Source organism: Lithobates pipiens, unplaced genomic scaffold, assembly GCF_037356315.1.
Source record: "Lithobates pipiens isolate NorthernLeopardFrog02 unplaced genomic scaffold, aLitPip1_a1.2 Scaffold_23, whole genome shotgun sequence".
Classification (NCBI taxonomy): domain Eukaryota; kingdom Metazoa; phylum Chordata; class Amphibia; order Anura; family Ranidae; genus Lithobates; species Lithobates pipiens.
Genome location: NW_027507785.1, coordinates 161544341 through 161566071, shown reverse-complemented (window position 1 = coordinate 161566071; position 21731 = coordinate 161544341). Strand labels below are relative to the sequence as shown.

The following is a 21731-nucleotide window of genomic DNA, read 5'->3' as shown; positions in this document are numbered from 1 at the left end:
TTGAACAGAAATACCCTACGCGTTTCGGAGCTTGGAAAAGCGTGTCCTTCTTCAGGAGTGTGTGGATACAATGTTCCTGTAGAATCGAATAAATGGCAAGGAACAGGGTAGCACAGTTATATAGTATCTAAATCTGTTATCTGGTATCTGTCACCACCTGTTTATATACTATATAACTGCTACCCTGTTCCTTGCCATGTATTAGATTCTACAGGAACATTGTATCCACACACCCCTGAAGAAGGACACGCTTTTCCAAGCTCCGAAGCGCGTAGGGTGTTTCTGTTCAAATGAATGATACAACATAGCATCAATACTGGTTGTATATATACCTGTTGGTGTACTTTTTAATGTATACTGTATATTCAATTACCTTTTGTTGGTTTTATGTAATAAAATAATTTGTATACTATTATAATTTGTACGTGCCTTAAAAGTCCACCCCCAGGGGACCCCCTCTTCTTTGTTAGAATATAGATTTGGAACCAACGTAATTTTATATATGTACATACACACTCCTGGGTGAGAAAACAGCTATAATGATTTCTAAAACGTACAATCTGTGCGTACAGATCTTTTTTTGGTGACATAAAACAGCAGGACAAGTCCATAACACACACACACCGCTCTCACATTACATCTTCCCTTCTCTCTGATGGAGAATATTTTATACACCTTTCTCAAAAGTAGGCCGACATGCTATATACACTTTAGAATTAAATCACTCCACACATTACATCCTGGGCAAAGAAAAAACAAAACAAAAAAAACAAAAAGCACACACACACACACACACACACACACACACACACACACACACACACACACAAATTATCTCTGACATCTTCTCGTCTTACAAAACACTGGAGGCAGGTAGAGTTTTAGGTTCCAAACCACAATATGGTATATATGACTAGCCTCTCTGCAAATAACTTTGCTGATCTCTACCAGTTAGTAATGTCCTAGGGGTACCAGCAGCGTGATCGCTGTTATAAAGAGCTGAAAGCAGAGATATCTAAATAAAGAAAACAGAAGAATCCACGTTATCAGGCTCAGGACTAAGTCCTGCTAGTTTGTCTTCTTGTCATCTGTAGGTGCATATGGAGGGGGTCGTTCCTATAGGGAAAAAACAAAACATTATTGACAAATTTTAGGCAATCTGTAGGTGTAGTTTCAACTGAAACAACTAAACAGCTTTCTAAATATAAAAACTAACAATTGTGTAGCAGTTTGCTGAGCCATAACGAAAAAAATTGTACATTTGTATTTCAAAAAGTGCATGGGCGCTAAATGAAGGCATGTGGTGTATAAATCACACAATATCAGTAAGTGAAGCAGATCAATGCAAAAACATTCTCACATAGAATTGCTTGCTACTATTCTCATGATTCACCATTCTAGTGTGATTCCTCCCCCCCCCCCCCCCCAAAAATAGGTAAAAGTATTTTAAAGTGGTGTTGCCACCAAAAAAAAAAAGTGTTTAAAAATCTTTAAAAAATTAATAATTGGAAAAAATAATAATTTTTTACTCACCTCTAAATACCTGTTGCTAGGGGGTCCCTTGTAGTCTTCCTTGCCCGGGCTGGTGACATCACTTCTCCTCGCGGTGCACAGTCATCTGGGACCTGTCACGTGTCCCAGATGACGGTGCAGCGTATGAAGGCACCGCTCGCGCAGTGGGTGCCCAGCTGTGAAGCCACAGCTGTGTGGCCACAGTACGAATGACGGTGCCGCAAGCGGTGTGGGGAACGAGGGGGGGGGGGGGGTTCATTCCCCCGCATCGCCGGACCCTGGGACAGGTAAGTGTCTGATTAAAAGTCAGCAGCTGCAGTATTTGTAGCTGCTGACTTAATTTTTTATTTTATTTTTTAAGGGGCACCCCACTTTAACTACCTTATAAATTCCTTGAGCTGACAATATGCATAAAACTAACGGTAAAAAAAAAATGGATATTGGAGCCAACAGTTGGGGAACTTACGGAGATTTCAAAAGGCGCCAAACATTTACAGTCAATAAGTGACCAAAGAATGATTCTAAAAATGTATATTTATTAATGTTATATAACAAAGTATTACCTACTAAAAAAGTGTAATGAAACATAAACTTCCCAATATTATAGCTATATTACCACCATTTACATCTCTTGTTGCAAAGAGTCCATCAATAAATTTACTATTATTGAATCGCGTTTTGCAAAACAGACCCACTTCATCACTAGACAGAGGTTGTAAGTTTTGTTATAGTTACATATCCAACATTATAAAACCAATCTACTTTTGGGATAGGGGTCTACAGAGAGCATCAATGAAGGACTAGGATAGGACCAATTTGAAACACTGGGTTCTTCTTAAAACTATATCAATCCTGGCAATATTGTGGGAATCCATGTGAATTCTGTGATGCGGCAGATCATTCTCTGGGCCTTCTTATCAGCCTCTGTTTGTAGTGTTATATGTAAGAGACAGTTCTTCGCTAAGAAAAGCGAAGCCAGTCTTTGAAATACTGTATTTCTCATGCATCCCCTTCATAACCATCTACTACAGAAACCATTATTTGTGAAAAGCAGACTCCTTTGTGGAATGTAATTCTTGCTTACCATAGGCATGTAGACATCATGAGGATTTGTTGGGTTGTAGTAGGCGCTGGAAGCAGCTTCTGCTGCCTTGCCATTTCCTTGGGGAAGAAAAAGCAATAATATAGGTTCTAGTGGTTTTCATTTTTGCAGTCTACTAATTGAATCAATTCTTATTATTTAGCATTTACAATGTGACAATACTTTTCATGGTGTTTTATACTTCCAACTTTTACAAACATCACAGGAAAATTCAGGATTACTTTTACCAAGAATTACATTTCCAAGACTCCTGTTAAAAACACAAAAAAATGCTGCATATGGAAGCTATACCAAAAAATGCATAGGAAGGATATGCCTTAGGGCCATTTCTTTGTTATAACCTTCATATGCAGCATTTTTATTGTATCAGTTTAACATTTTAAGTATTTATTTTTTTCGTTTTAGACAAAATGGAGGTTATTTACTAAAGGAAGATCCACTTTGCACTGCAAGTGCACTTGGAAGTAAAGTCTCTGTAGATCCGAGGGGGATATGCAAGGAAAAACAAAAAACAAAAAAAAAAACATTTTAGCTTGCACATGATTGGATGATAAAATCAGCAGAGCTTCCCCTCATTTCAGATCTACCCCTTAGATTTAGAGCGACTGCACTTTCAAGTGCACTTGCAGTGCAAAGTGGATTTGTCTTTCGTAAAGAATCCCCCAGTGGCGGCCCGCCCATAGGGGGCGCCCGGGCACCGCCCCCCCCCTCTCCCTAGGTGTTAAAAAAAAAAAAAAAAAAGTAAAAAATAAATAAATAAATAAATAAAAGTAAAAAATAAATAAATAAATAAATAAATAAAAACGGGCCCTTTAAGACATAAAAAATAAAAAAAAATAAAATGTAATTTAACAATTTAACACAGTGTACTGTGGCGCCGGTCACAGTGCACTATGAGAAGCGCCACGTCGATGCAATCACAAGATTGCATCCATGGCGCTTCATTTGCGGGTTAAAAACCCGCCTTGCGGCGCACTGCAGAACGCCGACTAGCTTCCGCCCGTAAAATCACAGATTCTACGGGCGGGAGCATTGTCATTCTTAGACAGGCAGTCACTTCCGGCTTTCGGCTGTTTCACGAAACCCGGAAGTGACGTAGGCAGCTCCGTTCCTTAGCCCGAGCGGAGCTGCCAGACAGTGAGAGGTGAGTCACCGCATAAAGGCTTTCTAGCTTCTACTTTGTTGAGAATGTTCGTGCATTTAGCTGAATGAATGCAAAAAGCTTTCACAGCCAGAAAGGTTTCCCCAGGCCAGGCGACTTTTGCCGTGGCCAATCAGAGAATGAGCTCTGAAGGGGAACTCCACGCCAAATTTCTGAAAAAAAATTTGACGTGGGTTCCCCCTCCGAGAGCATACCAGGCCCTTAGGTCTGGTATGGATTCCAAGGGGAACCCCCTACGCCGAAAAAACGGCGTGGGGGTCCCCCCCAGATCCACACCAGACCCTTATCCGAGCACGCTACCCGGCCGGCCAGGAAAGGGGGTGGGGACGAGCGGGCGCCCCCCCCTCCTGAGACGTACCAGGCCGCATGCCCTCAACATGGGGGGGTGCCTTGGGGGAGGGGGGGCGTGCGGCCCCCCCACCCCAAAGCACCTTGTCCCCATGTTGATGAGGACAAGGGCCTCTTCCCGACAACCCTGGCCGTTGGTTGTCGGGGTCTGCGGGCGGGGGGCTTATCGGAATCCGGGAGCCCCCTTTAATAAGGGGGCCCCGGATACCGGCCCCCCACCCTATGTGAATGAGTATGGGGTACAATGTACCCCTACCCATTCACCTGTGAAAAAAAAGTACAAAAAAAAAAAACACAACACAGGGTTAAAATATTTTATTGCACAGCTCCGGGGGTCTTCCGTCTTCGGGGGTCTTCTCGCCGGACTCCTCCGCTATCTTCTTGTAGCTCTTTTGCTAGCGGAGGAGTCCGACTTTCTTCCTCGCCGCCGGCCTCTTCTCCCGACTTCGGGGGTCTTGTCCCCCTCTTCGGTTCTTCTGCCGGGCCACCGCGCCTTCTTATAGCTCTTTTAGATGCGGTGGCCCGGTCTTCTGTCGCCGCCCGTTCTTCTTCTCCTTCTCCAGGAGATGTTGCCTCGACGATCTCCCTGGCCGGAATGCCAGGGACGCGCTGCGCTGCCACTTATATAGGGACAATGGGGCGGTGTCACATGGGTTGATGTCACATGGGTTGGTCACATGGGTTGATGTCACATGGCGACTGTGACATCAACCCATGTGACCAACCCATGTGACACCGCCCCATTGTCCCTATATAAGTGGCAGCGCAGCGCGTCCCTGGCATTCCGGCCAGGGAGATCGTCGAGGCAACATCTCCTGGAGAAGAAGGAGAAGAAGAAGAAGAACGGGCGGCGGCGACGACAGAAGACCGGGCCACCGCCTCTAAAAGAGCTATAAGAAGGCGCGGTGGCCCGGCAGAACCGAAGAGGGGGACAAGACCCCCGAAGTCAGGAGAAGAGGCCGGCGGCGAGGAAGAAAGTCGGACTCCTCCGCTAGCAAAAGAGCTACAAGAAGATAGCGGAGGAGTCCGGCGAGAAGACCCCCGAAGACGGAAGACCCCCGGAGCTGTGCAATAAAATATTTTAACCCTGTGTTGTGTTTTTTTTGTACTTTTTTCACAGGTGAATGGGTAGGGGTACATTGTACCCCATACTCATTCACATAGGGTGGGGGGCCGGTATCCAGGGCCCCCTTATTAAAGGGGGCTCCCGGATTCCGATAAGCCCCCCGCCCGCAGACCCCGACAACCAACGGCCAGGGTTGTCGGGAAGAGGCCCTTGTCCTCATCAACATGGGGACAAGATGCTTTGGGGTGGGGGGGCCGCACGCCCCCCCTCCCCCAAGGCACCCCCCATGTTGAGGGCACGCGGCCTGGTACGGCTCAGGAGGGGGGGGGGGCGCCCGCTCGTCCCCACCCCCTTTCCTGGCCGGCCGGGTAGCGTGCTCGGATAAGGGTCTGGTGTGGATATGGGGGGGACCCCCATGCCGTTTTTTCGGCGTAGGGGGTTCCCCTTGGAATCCATACCAGACCTAAGGGCCTGGTATGCTCTCGGAGGGGGAACCCACGTCAATTTTTTTTTCAGATTACATAAGGGGCGTGTTTTATGAGAAGTGGGAGGGGCCAAAACGATGGGCGGGGTCATGATGGGCGGGGTCTGGCACCCCCCCATCCAAAAACTTCACCAGCCGCCACTGGAATCCCCAATACTTTGTGCTATAATACATACCCCCCCCCCCCAAAAAAAAAAAGAATCATCAGTTTAGGCTGCTATGTATTCTTCTACACGTTTTTGGTAAAAATCGCAATAAGCGTATAATGATTGGTTTGCGCAAAAAACTTATAGTGTCTACAAATTAGGGGATAGACTTATGGCATTTTTATTTATCTTTTTTTACCAGTGATGGCAGTGATCTGATTTTTATTAGGACTGCAACATTGCAACAGACACTTTTTTGGGACCAGTGACATTTATACAGCAATCAATCAGAGCTAAAAATAGCCACTGATTACTGTATAAATGTCACTGGCAGAGAAAGGGGTTAACACTGGGGGGCGATCAAGGGGTTAACTGTGTTCCCTACGTGTGTTTCTAACTGTGGGGGGGGGGGGGGGGGGTGTGGCTGACTAGAGGAGGAGAGAGATAGTTTTTCCTACTTAGTACGATCTCTCTCCTCTCCCCTGACAGAACCATGATTTGTGTGTTTTCACACACAGATACCGGTTCTCGCTCTGTCACGAGAAAGGGCGGGGGCCTCTGGCGGTCATCGCACCCACCAGACACGCGCTCTGGGGACAAGCTGTGGGCACGTGTATGCCCGATGCAGCGTCTTAAAGACCCAACATACAGCTACGATGGGTCGCCCAGGGAAGCCAGGTAGGGAAGCACTTAATTCGTTTTTAACCTGTGAGTTTTTTTATTTTAGATATCTGCACATTTAGTTTTATATTGTTTTCATGTGTATTATTTCAGTTATATGTATAATGGTGCAATGACATCTACGAACCATGTAGAATCTAAAAGACATTCATTTTGAAAATGAACCCATTGCACCTTTTCACTTACTATCTGATATTTACTCAACTCTTCATCTTAATTCCTTTGCATGTATGCATGTTTGTGTATATGCAGGTATTTTTGGCTGCACATATGTGTACACACATGTATATGTATGTTATCCATGATGTTTTAACGTTGTTAGGCTCATGATTTCATCAGTCACAATTAAATTTACACTATAGTATGTTTTGTTGTGGACAGCATGGTCTCATTTTTAATATTCCTTGTTGCGGTTAAGGTCTGAGATTTTTTTCTCCCCTTCTTTCTTTCTCCTCACTTTCATGTTCCCAATACCCTTTCCTATTCGTTTTCTGTGTTGGTTGCATTTCTACCTAATCTGAGGACACTGAAAACACTTCCTGAAATGCCTTAGGAGGTATTTACAGAGTCCTCTGTATACCATGTACATAGAGTTTTCCAATGATTACTTTCCTGTACTTGATTGGTTGATATTACATATTTTACTGATTTATATGATAGTCTTCACAGCTATGTCATTTAGATGGAGGTCATCTCTACCTATGGTTACATTTATACTCTGAATGTTGTGCCTATGTGCCCAATTTGATTTGATATATTATCAGAACTAGAGAGACATTTGTTTTTTCTACCTTATCTGTAAAGTTTGAAAATTCGTAATAAAAAAAAATATTCAAGATATTATATTTTGATGTAGCCCTGATAAAGGGGGAGTTCCTTTGACCCCCAAAACACTTTGGCTGTCTTTTAACACAATATTAATAAATACATTTTGACTCAACATTTGGTCTGGCACTCCTCTCATATATGCACTTTTTTTTTAATGAAATTTCAACACACCCCAGAAAAAAAAAAAAGAAAAAAAAAAAAAAGATATCTGAGAAAGCAATAGTAGACATACAGTATATGGGGGTCTAATAAAGAAGGCTCAAGGCTCTCCTATTCTACCAGTTACGTAAAATCTCGAAGACAAAATATTTATTGTTAAATGAGGTTTCTGGTAAAGATTTAAATAGAGCTTTAGTTAAAGCGGAGCTCCACCAAAAAGGGGAGGCTCTGCTTGTTGGCTCCTTTTCCCCTCCACTGCCACATTTGGCACTTTTTTGGAAGGGGGTTGGAGGGAGGCGGGGGACCTGGTTTTGACAGGTACCCACTCCCACTTCTGGGAAACACCGAAGTTTCCTTCCTCGCTGTCACAACGGGGGGATTGGGGGCCGCTGCAACAGTAACATGTTACACCCATATTTAGGGTGCAACATGTAACAAAAAGGTGAACTTCTCCTTTAAGGCCTATATGTCCCAGGTGGAAATGGGATTGTATGTTATAAGCACACAGTTCTAACCAACTTTTTGGATTTATAGATCTGAATTTCCACTTTTCCTCCTCCACCTCCCCCTCTTCCAAATTTGGAATGTCTTTTTTTGGTAGAGAATTGAGCACCCAATTTTGACAGGTAACCTGCTCCCACTTCTGGTCGGACTGTCACAGCCAACCGAGCAGAAGTTTGGCCCCTCTTTCTTCCCCCTCGCAGCTGCTTGGAACATGTCATAGGTTACAGGGGACTGCAGGACTATTCACAGGGCACAGCGCGGCTTCCACATGTGAAGCAGGCAGCCAGTTATGAAGCCACAAGGTGTCAGTTGGCTGCCCATAGTCAAGATTAGGGGTGCAACGGATCGTCACCAATCCGTGATCCGAAAGGGTCAGCCTGTCCAGATCGGCACACCACACGATCCGTGGCGTGGCTTTGGAAAGGCCTCGGCTTCGGCCTAGCTCTGGAGCGGCGGCCATCTTGGTACACCTAGTGGCCACTGTCTTGGCAGAACTGATGCTTCGTCGCCGCCATCTTGCTACACCCCACACTCCTAGACAGTAATGGATAGTGAGAAGGGGGCAAATGGACATCTTGTTATACCCACTGGAGTTTTAGATTTCAGTTATTTTCAACACAAAAACTGAGCTTATATGCTTAAATACAGGATTTGAAAATTCCGACGGACTGTTTAGATGTTAAATTTTAAAATCAGCAGCAAAGCTGCTGACCTTACATGGTTGCTAATGTGACAGAACACCTCGGATTTTCACATTTAACGAAATACTGTATTTAAGCATATAAGCCGTTTTGTGTTGAAAATAACTGAAATCTAAAACGCCAGTGGGTGTAACAAGATTTGTCTTGTCTTTTTTTTTTTTTGCTGATCCGAAAAATGATCCGATCCGTGACTCTGATCCGAGGAACAATCCGATTTGTGAGTTTTTTGATCCATTGGACCCCTTGTCAAGATGCTGGTACCTGAGCCCAAAGACCGGCAAAGAACCAGGTCGGGTGAGGTCATCGCTGGATTCTGGGACAGCTAAGTGTGCGTTTTTCAAAAAGTCAGCAGCTACAGGACTTTTACATTTTTGATTATTGAGTGAAAATCCTTAGTTTCAGCCCTTTGCCTAATCCTGCTTGCAGGAATTCTAAAATAATGCTCGTTGCAGGCAAAGGCTGCACACACACTAAACATTCTTAAATAGATGAATGATGTAGCACAATTCCTTTTGAAAGAGTAGAGTAAAATACTTGAAAAGAGATCCTTTTTAGACTGTAACCTCCTCTCAATTTTCACACCTCGAGCTGAAGGCTCTTTATCCGAGGCTGAAACACTGGACTCTGATGTGGATTCAAGGAAAAGAAGTGCAGGAGTTTTGTGTGGTAATTTTCCACATGTTTTTCTGTGCTCTTTAGAGACACTGCTAAGGCTCCATGCACACTGAAGCTCAAAAAAGCTATTTCTGGACGCCAGATTTCTGGCAGAAAACGCTGGTTGAAAAACCTTCTTTTAACAGCGTTTTATACTAGCGTTAATGAGCGTTAATGAGCGTTTTACAGCGTTAGCGTTAATGGGCGTTTTTTATAGAAATACACAGAGGACACTCCAAAAATCCCACAATGCATTGAAAAATAGAATGCCGAACACTAATGAACGAGCGTTAATGAGCGTTTGTCGTTTTTTGCCGCTGAAAAACGGCACTTTGAACGCGAATTTCTGGCGTTCAGAAAAAAGCCCATAAACTCCACTGCTCATTAAAGCTGAAAAACGTCCGTGTGTGCATGGACACATAGGCTAACATAGAGTGGAGTTTATGGGCTTTTACAAAAAACGCCCAAACTCCAATAAACTGCAGTTTATCAGCTTCAGTGTGCATGGAGCCTAAAAATGGACACAACTATGAGTTCCACCCAGGCACAAATTGTTTGCGAAAGGGAAAAAAGAACTAGGTTGTGTGTCCTTCCTTGCTCATTCAATTGGGCTACTGTTTTGACATGGTCTAAATTAATCTCCACATTCTTCCCTCTCATAAGGCGCTTGAATTCTAAAAGAATTTTCCAGACGTTCTCCACGATTTGAGGAAAATGTAGTTAGTCTGTAGAAGTAGTAAAGAATGAGGTTCCTCCTTTCCATTTAAAGCTCTCCTACATTGAGGCCAGTGAACAGTAGGAGTACCAGGTTGGTATTAATGGGAGGAATAGTGCCCCATCATTGATATTAGTGGGAAGAATAGTGCCCCATCAACAGTGTCAGTGGGATCAATAGTGCCTCATCGTTGGTGTCAGTTGGAGGAATAGTCTCCAAAGGGCTGGATAGAGGCAAGCAAAGAGATACATCTGGCCCCTGGCCCGCAGTTTGGAGACCACTGCTCTAAAGCTCAGAACATAATTAAGCCGTTTGATGGTATTTTTCTTAGGGCGGATGACTGGACTGTCTACAGTGAACCGAGACCAATTATTAATGAATTCAATTTTGAAGGGAAAAGGCCCCTTCACATTGTCAGGACACATCGATGATTCCATAGATTGTTTCTGGTCCTCACAGAGGAATGTTTCACATACCAATTGTATTTGAAAGCCATTGCAGTCTCTAATGCACTGTATCAATCAGATTATCAAGCGTTCTTTGTAAATCTGAATCATATGGAATTAGACTGTAAGGTGTCTGAGTCAGAAGTGGTTATAATGGCCTCAGGCACACTTAGAGGTGAAGGTCCAATAGAGTCAGGTTATTTTCTGTCTTGTGCACACTTGGGTGGTTAAAGATATTGGGACTCTTCTGGGAATACCGAGAAAGATGTGTTGCATTTTGCAGCGGAAAACAAAACAACTGGGCTGGAATTCAAGTAAGGCCCCAGGTACTCACAAGCCCAAGCTCCAGATGCTGAAGAGAGTTTTATGTGGCTGAAGGTGACCAAATCACAGTAGGTGGACAGTGTAAAGCAACGGACAATGGAATGATCCACAAAGCATTTCAGAAGTGCAGCAGCAGGCAGGTACTCCCTCTAGACTGAAATGGCGGGAGAAATATGGCAGAACGCACCTGTGCAACACTCAAGTGGAAAGTGAAAGGTCGGCTTTAAGAACTGTAAAGGACTCCAAAATTTCTTCTGTAGGTGTACCTCCTTTGATATGATCATCTAGATCAGGGATGGCGAACCTTGGCACCCCAGATGTTTTGGAACTACATTTCCCATGATGCTCATGCACTCTGCAGTGTAGTTGAGCATCATGGGAAATTTAGTTCTAAAACATCTGGAGTGCCAAGGTTCGCCATCACTGATCTAGATGCTCAAGCCATATAACTAAACATCTTGTAACACATGGCACCAAGATGTGGTAAAACAAAGCTGCTGATGCATCCCTGTTATGTTTTATCTTTTTATAGTCTGATAATCTGTTTCATCAAAAGGGAGAGATGAGCTCCCTGTCAGTTTCAATACAGCCACATCTACTCTAGGATATTTAATGAATATACCAATATCTTTATCATAAAACAGGTGTCTGTTTATTTCATCTAAGAATAAAGAGTTTCTGATGTGCATCAGACTACTATGATTTAATAAGATCTTGTATGACATAATGCACTGGAATAGCATGTAAAAGTTCAGGTTGCAGTTCACAGTACATTTTATCATAAATAGTTTTAGGCAGTCTAATAGTAGAAAGAATTAAAGTACTGCTGATAACTTTAATAGTGTAGCATGGTCATATGACCATTTTAGGTCAATGATGTCAACAGCAGCCCCGCTCTTATGTGCACATGTAGCTGTAGGGTGGGGAGTACACCATCCCAAGCCTATTCCTAATGCACATTTATGTCAGGTGAGTGACCAACATATTTATTTCAGGTAGCACCCACATTTCTATCATGACAGCTTCTTTAAAGCCCAAATATAGCTAAATAAAGAAAAAAGAATCAGAGACGAACCTGAAGTGATTGATCTTAGTTAAAATACTCCATCCTTTGCCCGTTAATCAGCTCCCCCCAATAACCCCATAGCAGTAATCCTCTGTTACTGAAGGGTTAGTACGAGCCACTGGACCTGCGTTAGGCACTGGTCACACTATCCCTCCCCTTTCTGCCCCTCCCCCATACATAGAAGTTGCACTATAGCATCAAACAATAAAAAGAGCTCTATGAATGAGGATATGAGGCCGAGCACATGCACTCAACTTCTTTGATCGATCATGGCAAGGCCTGTTCTTAGTGGAACCTGTCCTGTTAAACCACTGGATGGTCTTGGCCACTGTGCTGCAGCTCAGTTTCAGGGTCTTGGCAATCTTCTTATAGCCTAGCCCATCTTTATGTAGAGAAACAGTTATTTTTTTTTCAGATCCTCAGAGAGTTATTTGCCACGAGGTGCCATGTTTAACTTCCAGTGACCAGTATGAGAGCGATAACACCAAATTTAACACACCTGCTCCCATTCACACCTGAGACCTTGTAACCCTAACGAGTCACATAACACCGGGGAGGGGAAAATGGCTAACTGGGCCCAATTTGGACATTTTCACTTAGGGGCGTACTCACTTTTGTTGCCAGTGGTTTAGACATTAATGGCTGTGTGTTGAGTTATTTTGAGAGGACAGAAAATTTACATTGTTATACAAGCTGTACACTCACTACTTTACATTATAGTAAAGTGTCATTTCTTCAGTGTTGTCACATGAAAAGATATATTTAAATATTTCCAAAAATGTAAGGGGTGTACTCACTTTTGTGAGATAATGTATACTACACATAGGTGTAAACGAATATGACTATGTTCCTGTGTGCTGTAACGTTTTATTTCTTATCGATATGGAGAGAGAAAGCAACTTCCCACCCGTCATTTTATTAGTACATCTAGCATCAGATTCTTACCTAGCATACCAGGTTCTGACCAAACAGTGGGGCCAGGAGGTGCTTGGGCTGCATTGTATGGAAGTCCTGGGTAAGGAGGTGGAGGTGCCATGTACATTGGGTTCAACTCAGGTGGATACATGCCAGGACCTGAGCGAGAGGTAAAAATGCACATATAAAAACATAAAGACACACAGAGATATACATCGTATAGACAAATTGTAGAATATAGATGCCTCTCTCCAATTTAATAGCCAGCAGGCAGTTTTAAGTACACAGGGAAGGTCTACTTCAGACAACAGTAGAAAAAGACTGGATAAAGTTAGGTTACAGCTGTAGGTTTAGATGTGCTGGGTAACAGGTTTCAGGCATTTGTTCCGCTCTCTGTAGGATATCATGTAGCAGAACAGTATTGGGGTCCCTGCACAAAGTACTTATGTATGAGAACTGGATCTTCCAGGATCAGGTTCCCAGCGCTAAAAATGCAAAGCTTGGTCTATATAGTGCACATGTTTACATCCACACAAACATCCTCAGCTATATTATAATCAGGGAAGGTGTGATTTACACATGTAAAATACTGAGCAGTAACAGATTTTGTATTGTTTTTATGATCTGAACGTGGTGCTAGTTTACTGATATTTACACCCCTGTGTGTAAAGGCCCATAGAAAGCAAATGGGCTGCATTCAGACCAGTGAAAAATTTGCCTCAATGCTGAAAAGCGTGGTGTCTTTGGCATGTGCAAGAGCCCTTGGCATATCAACAAAACTAAATAATGTTAAGCTTGCATTTCTCATTCATTTAAGTTTGCATTATTTTAAAACTAAAGTAGTCAGATTGATTGAACTTTGCCATAAAATAATCTAAGGTAAAATAAAAAAATAAAAAAAACAAAATGCTCCTAAGATTCTCTCTTAATTTTTTTTAAAGAGTTTTATTTTATTTATGGTTTTCTGATGAGAAAAAATAAAAATGTCCTCGCCCTTAATCTCTTGCCACCAACAATCTGTTTATTAGTGTGTGTTAATAAACATCTTACCTTTTTAAGTGCCAGCAGCCATGTAATTGACAGATGGGGTTCCTAACAACACTCAGGAACCAAATTACAAAGAAGAACCAATTAGAGTGGGTCGTGATCGTGTGTTCACTATGTCAACCCTGACATATTGATCACATGCAGACTAGATGGTTCCTTAAAGTGGCTGTTAATCCCCTCTGTATTAGAACAATAAGTTCCCCTGTGTCTCCGTTATATCTGTACTGATAACACCGTCTGCCTATGATAAGGTGCCTCCTCTTATTTATTTTTTTTGGTTAACAAACGCTTTAATAATAACATTTAGGAAGTAATGCAGACAAATGTTTTGGACCAGAGTGGTGCTGTGTACATAGCATATCTTGATTTCAGCAAGGCATTTGATATAGTTCCACATAATGATCTAATACAAAAGTTGTACAGGCTAGGATATAACCCTTGGGTGGTTCAGTGGACATGTAGTTGGCTAAAGGATAGATAGCAGACTGTTGTAAATGGGGAACACTCAGAACCTGAGAGCAGTCACTAGTGGTGTACCACAAGGCTCTATGCTAGATCCTGTTCTATGTAATCTCTATGTAAGTGATATAAACTAAACGTTTGTTGAGCCAGGTATGTATTTTTGCTGATAATACAAAGGTGTGCAATAGGGTTGCTATCCCTGGAGGTGTCTAACATGGAACATGATTTGGCTTGCTGGAAGATTGGTCAAAGCAGTGGAAGCTGCAGTTCAAGGTTTCTAAATGTAAAATAATGCACCTAGGGAAAAAGAATCAGAGAGAGTACAACATTGGCGATACAGTGTTGGTTATCACTACAGTGGAAAAAGACTTGGGGGTACTTATTACAGATGACTGAAAAATTTGAAAACAGTGTGTAAAGGCAATGGCAAAAGCAAATAGAATTCTAGGATGCATCACTAGCGGGATCACCAGCAGGAGGAAGGGGGTTCTGATTTCTATATATAGATCTTTGGCGATGCCTCATTTAGAATACTAGAATACTTAGAATATCCAGTTCTGGAGACCTCACTTACAGAAAGTGATTGCTAAAATAGAATGGGTCCAGAGACGGGTAACAAAACTGGTGAAAGGTGCGGGGGATAAAGCATATCGAGAGCGACTTCAGAAACCTAATATGCACAGTATGGAGAAAAGAAGGGAAAGGGGAGACATGATTGAAACCTTTAAATACATTAAGGGGGTGAAATAAGTTTCAGGAAGGAAGTTTTTTCAATATGAAACCAAAATCAAGAACACGGGGACATGACCTCAAACTAACTGGAAGAAAGTTCAATAACTAATTTTAGAAAGTAATATTTTAATAAAAGGGTAGTGCTTGGAATAAACTTCCAGCAGAGGTAGTGAGACTGTCAACAGGAAATCACTTCAAACATTCTTGGGACAAACATAGATCTATACTCAGACAAAATAGTTAATGAAAAAACAAACCCCCCCCAAAAAAAACATAAAAAATGGGCAGACTTGATGGCCTACTCTGTCTTTTTCTGCCTTCACTTTTCTATGTTTCTATGTATGTAATATGCTGCCATCCGTTTGCTGAGCAGCATAGTAAAACAGTTCACCCTATCCTCGCAGCTTTCAAATCACGCTCCTAACAAAAAAACAAATGAGGGCCAACTGATGGTGCTCATCTCTGGACAGCAGGGATGCTCTGAAGAGGAGTGCCAATATTTAGCACAGAAGAGGAAAGGTCGGTTCCATTCATACAAATACGCTGACTGTTTACAAAAGCAAACAATCCTTTAATGCAGGGCTGTGTAATGTATCTGCCAGCCACATGTTTACTATTGGCTGGCAGCTCCATCACACAGGCCTGCAGCTCCATCTGATCTTTTTACATGATCAATAATAGAAGTCAGCATTGACAGTGCTGTGTGATAGATCTGCAGGTGCCATAAATATTTACTGGGAGCCAGCAGCTCTATAACAAAAAAAAAAAAAAAAAAAAAAAAACACAGCTCCACAGCCCTAAAGGTTTATTCACTGAGCTTAAGCCTGGGGGTGGAACTACAGCACATCACTGACAGAAAAATACCACTAAGCAAACTGGACCAAATACTATATATCTTTAATGAAGATATGGTGGCAACACTATAAAGTGGGAAGTTCCTTCACACAGTGCTTTAAAAATTGGTAAGTGAAACTTAAATGTGGGAGAACAAAAGTTGAAGATGACCCTCAGGTTGAAGAAAATATAGAAATAGTAACAGGATCAACCATTAATAGCCAGACAGATGTCTGGTATGTAAAAAATCGAATCTGCTGATCCTATTAAAAACAAGAAAAAAGGAAACCACACAACAACATCTGACAAAGGCAGAGATCACTGCCTATTAAATCAAAACATCCTCGATACCGGAGCATAAGTTAATCAGACTAAACATTTCAGGGAACAATCCTATACTCTCTGAAGCAAACACAGGAAAAAAAAAAAAAAAAAACTGTTGAAGCATGGGTATAACCACCATATCCCAGAGTCAAAACATTTGAAGCATGCTGGCACTCCAAAGAAGGCCAAGTCTGTTACTTGTGATGGAAGTGGGGTGGCAACATAGTTGTGCAAAGTAGACAGAGTTGTAATTGTGGATCACTGGAGCATACTATGGTAGCCTGAAGAAAAAATGTCAAGGAACTTTGACCAAAGGCAGAGTTGTTTCCCCAACATACTGCTCCAAGACACGCATCAGCAGTTGCTATGGCTGCCATACTTGTGGGTTTGAATAGCTTTAGCACTTTCCCTACACACCAGATCTGGCTACTGTAGAGTACCATCTAATTCATAAATTAAAGAAAGCACATGGACCTAGCACAGTTAAACCTTTTATTAAAGGCAATAAAACCACATGACATGCACTCACATTTGAATGGAGATAAAATTGCATGTAGAAGTAAAAGCCTGCGACAAACCGTGGGGCCAGCGGTAATGTAAACTTAAAGCCTTTATCAGAAACAGTGATATCAACTAACTAGAAGGAAAGAGTGCTCCCACGCTTGTCAGATCTGCGCCTCGAGCTAGGAATCATGGAGGGAGAATGCTGGGATGCCGCGCTTGTCAGTTTCTACACAGGAATCTTGTGTCAATCCTTGTAGGTTGAACAGCTGCAGTAGCGAAAGGCTAAAGCCTAGTATACACTAGTACTGCACAATTCTGGCCAAAATGAGAATCACAATTTTTTGGATTAGAATAAAAATCACAATTCTCTCTCGATTCTCGAGGAGTAATATCATCTTTCACATTATACAAAAAAAATTGGGCAAACTTTACTGTTCGTTTTTCTTTAATTTAAATGTATTTTTTCCCCCCCAAAAAAAAAAAAACGATGCGTAAATACAGTGTGACATAAAATATTGCAGCAACCGCCATTTTATTCTTTAGGGTCTCTGCTATTAAAAAATATCCATAAATGTTTGGGGATTCTAAGCAATTTTCTAGCAAAAAATACAGATTTTAAATTTGTAAGCAACAAGTGTCAGAAAAAGGTTTATGTCTTTAAGTGGTTAAACGGACTTCATTTACAGACGGAAGTTCATTCCTTTAATCTAAATTGTTATGATGTTTCTTTTTATCTCCACCTAAGCTAAAACTTGGCAAGCTGCCCGTTTATTTTTATTTATTTTTTGACAGCTGTCAGCAGTGATCAGAGAAAACTGCACCGAATTGGGAAAATGCTGCGTTAAAGATCGCGAGTGGGGCACAATCTCGATTCGTTAACGATTAATCGTGCCGCTCTAGTACACACTATTTTGTTTTTTTTCGTTCAACCGAGCAGGACTGAGTGAAAAAAACAAAAAACTGACAGCTCCGTCCAGCTGAAGTACACATAATGCCTTCCGACATTAAACCTCGTACTCGTGAAAATGCTCTGGTTACCCAAAACTGATACTTTGCGGTGTGATTTGCATCCATATAAAACGAGTGGGCGCAAATCGCACTGCAACTAATCGCATGCAATTGGAACATAAATGAGGTGCAATGACCGAGCAGCAAGCCGTTTCCAACACTACTCCTATGTGAACTCTGGATCACTATGACAAGCCTGGAGTCACACAGGAGTGGTAGGGAAACCGCATGCGATTTGGACATGAATTGCACTGCATTCCTGTTCAAATTTCATATGATTCTTTGCAGTGTGATTTGAACTCATTAATTTTGCATGGATGCAAATCACACTGCAAAGTATTGATACTGGTGAGTACTTTACCAAAAGTATTGGTACCTGTACTCACCGATAGAAAAAGGGTATCGTTACATAGTTAGTAAGGTTGAATAAAAGACACCAGTTCATCCAGTTCAACTTGAGTGTCTACAATTGTCCCTATCCCTGTACATTGCACACTCACATTGGTTCCTACCCTCAAGGAGCCCACAATCCAAGGTGCCCATTCATATACTAGGGCCAATTTTGGACAGAAGTCAATTAACCTACCAGCATATCTTTGGACTGTGGGAGGAAACCAGAGTACCTGGAGGAATTTATAATAATATATATATATATATATATATATATATATATATATATATATATATATATATATATATATATATATATATATATATATATATATATATATATATATATATATATATATATGCGTGTGAGCGCACGTGTGTGTATAAATAATAATTTTGGTAAAGAACGTATACTTTGTCTCTCTGAATAATTGGAGCACAAGTCGAGGACTTTAGTCGCTGCCCATGTAATTTCCTTCAGCTTAAGTGATATATTGTTTCATTACCTGGAGGTGGAGCATATGGATATCCCATTGGCTGTGGTGCTGGAGCATATCCATTCATGGTAGGAGGTACATATGGGTAAGGTCCAGCTGGAGGTGCAGGTGCATATCCTCCTGGGGCAGGGGGATAACCACCAGGTCCATAAGCACCTTGCACAGCAGTAGGGGTGTATCCATATACAACATTAGGAGGTTGAGGTGCTCTGGAAGCTGGAATAAAAGGAAAAATATATTTAAAGACAGAAAATTGAACAAACAATAACCAACCAGATTGTAGCTTTCCCACTTAGAATAGTAAGCACCATGAAAACCAGATCAACATGATGATAAGAATACATTTATAATATAATAAGAACATAATAAAACATACCATTGGTTGCAAATTTAAACATTTGTTGCCCAAACTCAATTGCGCCTCCACTGTTAAAGGTAAGTTTAAATGATGCCTGTGCTTCCCATCCACCTGTAATTATAGCAAAAGGTTGGCATGAATAATGATAATGGAACTTTGTTGGACGTGCATAGCCAAAAATCTGCAAAAAACACAAAATACAACACAATCCTACTGCTGAAGCTGGTTGGAAGGAAATGTAGAGAGATTAATTGCTTTTTGAGCCACTCCCAAATAAGGGCTGGATGATAAACAGATCTGTCCGTTTGACTTGCAGCTATGTTCCAGTGCTTGAGTTGGATCTCAGTATTTTAAATTGACTTTTAACATATCTGCTCGTCTTGAAGAAAATTTCTTTATTGTACATCACGGGACACAGAGCCATACTAATAACTATATGGTATATAGGCCACCTTTAGGTGATGGACACTGGCACATCCTAAAACAGGAAGTCCACTACCTATATAACCCCTCCTATTACTGGGAGGACCTCAGTTTTATCGCCAGTGTCTTAGGTGTTGGTCATGAGTAAAGATGTGCTATGCAGAGGCTCTACTGGAGTATCCCTTGCTGGAGCAAGCCTTTGCAACCAGATCCATCCAAAGTGCCATTGAGGCCAAGGTGGTTGGTACCCGCGCCTCATGCTGGAGGAGACAAGGTTTTGCCTGTAACGCTTCTCTTTTGAAAGCTGGACCCTGGGATTCAGTGCTTTGGTCAGATTGCAGTGCCATAAAGCTTACTGACAGGGTGCTATACGGGTCTAGGGCAGTGGAACCCTGATAAAAAAGGGACCCCAGTCCTTGAATGGTTTTTTTAACAGAGCCCGCCGTAATGGGCAAAGATTGGGTCTGGTTTTTTTTTTTTCTCATTATTATTTTTATTTTGTTTTATACAATACATATTATAACAAGCCACACAACGTGGGCTGCAACCGGCCACAAACTTGCCGGTATACTACAGAAAAACAATACAACATAAACCTTATCACAGAAGTTTGTGATACAGCCCCCCCTAACTTTGCCCAGACAGGTACACAAATGTCCCCACCTCCAGCCAGAGGCAGTCTAAAGATTGGGTTTGTTTGGTTGTACCACAGAACTCTGCGGGCGGGATAAGGTAAGTGGAGATTTCTAAGGAATAAAAAAAAAAAAAATCCTTTGGATTTCTCCTATACAGTAAATGTTGTCTAACCTAAAGTCACCACTGGGGGCTTTAAAGACCACGTACCCGTTTCCATGCTTTCAGATCTCGCTCTGTGTCAGCTGAAGCTGCACAGCTTCCTCCAGCAAGAGGTTGGAGGGGGGATTTGGCTGGGATTACTCCATCTGTCAATGTTTTCTCTCCAGGAGCAGGCAGGGGGGATGCTGTAGAGTCCAGCGGTTTGCCACTCTGCTCCCCCCTCCACTGGCAGCAGTGGCTCTCCTCTTCCCTGTGCTCTCCTCCTCCACTTGCCCCTCCACACACTGATCGGATGCCCGCGTGCGGACAGGAATAACTTTAAAAAAAAAAAAAAAAGAAGAGGGGGGCATAGTGAGGAAAGGGTCATGGCTTAGCGTGACATTGGCGTCACAGCACAGGGCAGATTAGTAAATAAAAAAAGCTAATTTGGACTAATGGAGGGACACAGAAGCAGACCTGGGCATGTGAGTGTGGGACACAGGCATTCCCCACGGCACATTTACTCTGCATCAGGCCGAGCATAAATAAAAGTAACAATTACTGAACTATCGCTCAGCAGTTGGTGCATTTTTTCCTTGTAAAGTACCTCTGCATTTGTGCTTAGGACTATGCATTCCAGAAGGGGGGACGTACAAATTCCTCAAAAAGGGGACCCTAGACTCACCCCAGCAATGCCATCCCCCTGAAGATCCAGATCAGGTAGCTAATCAGTGTGAGCCATCGGGTTTGTTAAGTGTTGCAACTGTTGCCAACACTTCAGCCCCTGTCTACATTACTGAGGATGTTTTCTTCTCATCTTTGGTGGGGCTGGAGGAAAGATTGACTGATCTAAATCGCATCTTCCCAGCATGGGAGAAAGCACAATAGGTCCCCTGCTACCGCCCAGGACCCTCAAGCAGAGGATCAGTGGGCAGGGGAGGAGGAGGCCACCTCAGGGGACCGTGAGGAGGCCGACTCCTCTTCTGAGGAATCAATTGTGGAAGAGACTTTTTCAGCTTCTCAATCTGAAAAATTGCTGGGGCGATCGTTGACAGAAATGGTTTGCTTCTCATTTAACCACTTGCCGCCCGCCCTATTACAAATTGACGGCGGCAAAGTGGTTTCATAATCCTGACCGGACGTCATATGACGTCCTCAGGATTATGAGCCGCTGCGCGCCCCCGGGGGCGCGCATCGCGGCGATCGTTGTTGCGGGGTGTCAGTCTGACACCCGGCAACTACGATCTCGGTAAAGTGTCTCCGACGGAGACTCTTTACCACGTGATCAGCCGTGTCCAATCACGGCTGATCACAGTGTAAATGGGAAGAGCCGGTGATCGGCTTTTCCTCACTCGCGTCTGTCAGACGCGAGTAGAGGAGAGCCGATCGGCTGCTCCTCTGACAGGGGGGGTCTGTGCTCATCGATTATCAGCACAGCCCCCCCGAGGATGCCCACACTGGACCACCAGGGACACCACCAGACCACCAGGAAAAAGGTAATCCTCCCTAGACCACCAGGGATGCCAGTCAGCACAATGGATGCCAATCAGTGCCCATAATGGATG

The 21731-nt window shown here is 42.7% G+C and overlaps 1 protein-coding gene across 1 annotated transcript in view; it reads right to left on the bottom strand.

Annotated features, from left to right (window-relative positions):
* Positions 1 to 418: 418 nt before the first annotated feature.
* WBP2NL (WBP2 N-terminal like) overlaps positions 419 to 21731 on the bottom strand; it is a 44445-nt gene continuing 23132 nt past the window's right edge. The window contains exons 4-8 of the mRNA XM_077452518.1: positions 18988 to 19080; positions 18621 to 18827; positions 12844 to 12972; positions 2597 to 2673; positions 419 to 1116 (exon numbers count right to left, since the gene is read on the bottom strand). Of these exons, the coding sequence (XP_077308644.1) occupies positions 1069 to 1116; positions 2597 to 2673; positions 12844 to 12972; positions 18621 to 18827; positions 18988 to 19080 (554 nt within the window). The 3' untranslated portion in view covers positions 419 to 1068. The remainder of the gene's footprint in view (positions 1117 to 2596; positions 2674 to 12843; positions 12973 to 18620; positions 18828 to 18987; positions 19081 to 21731) is intronic.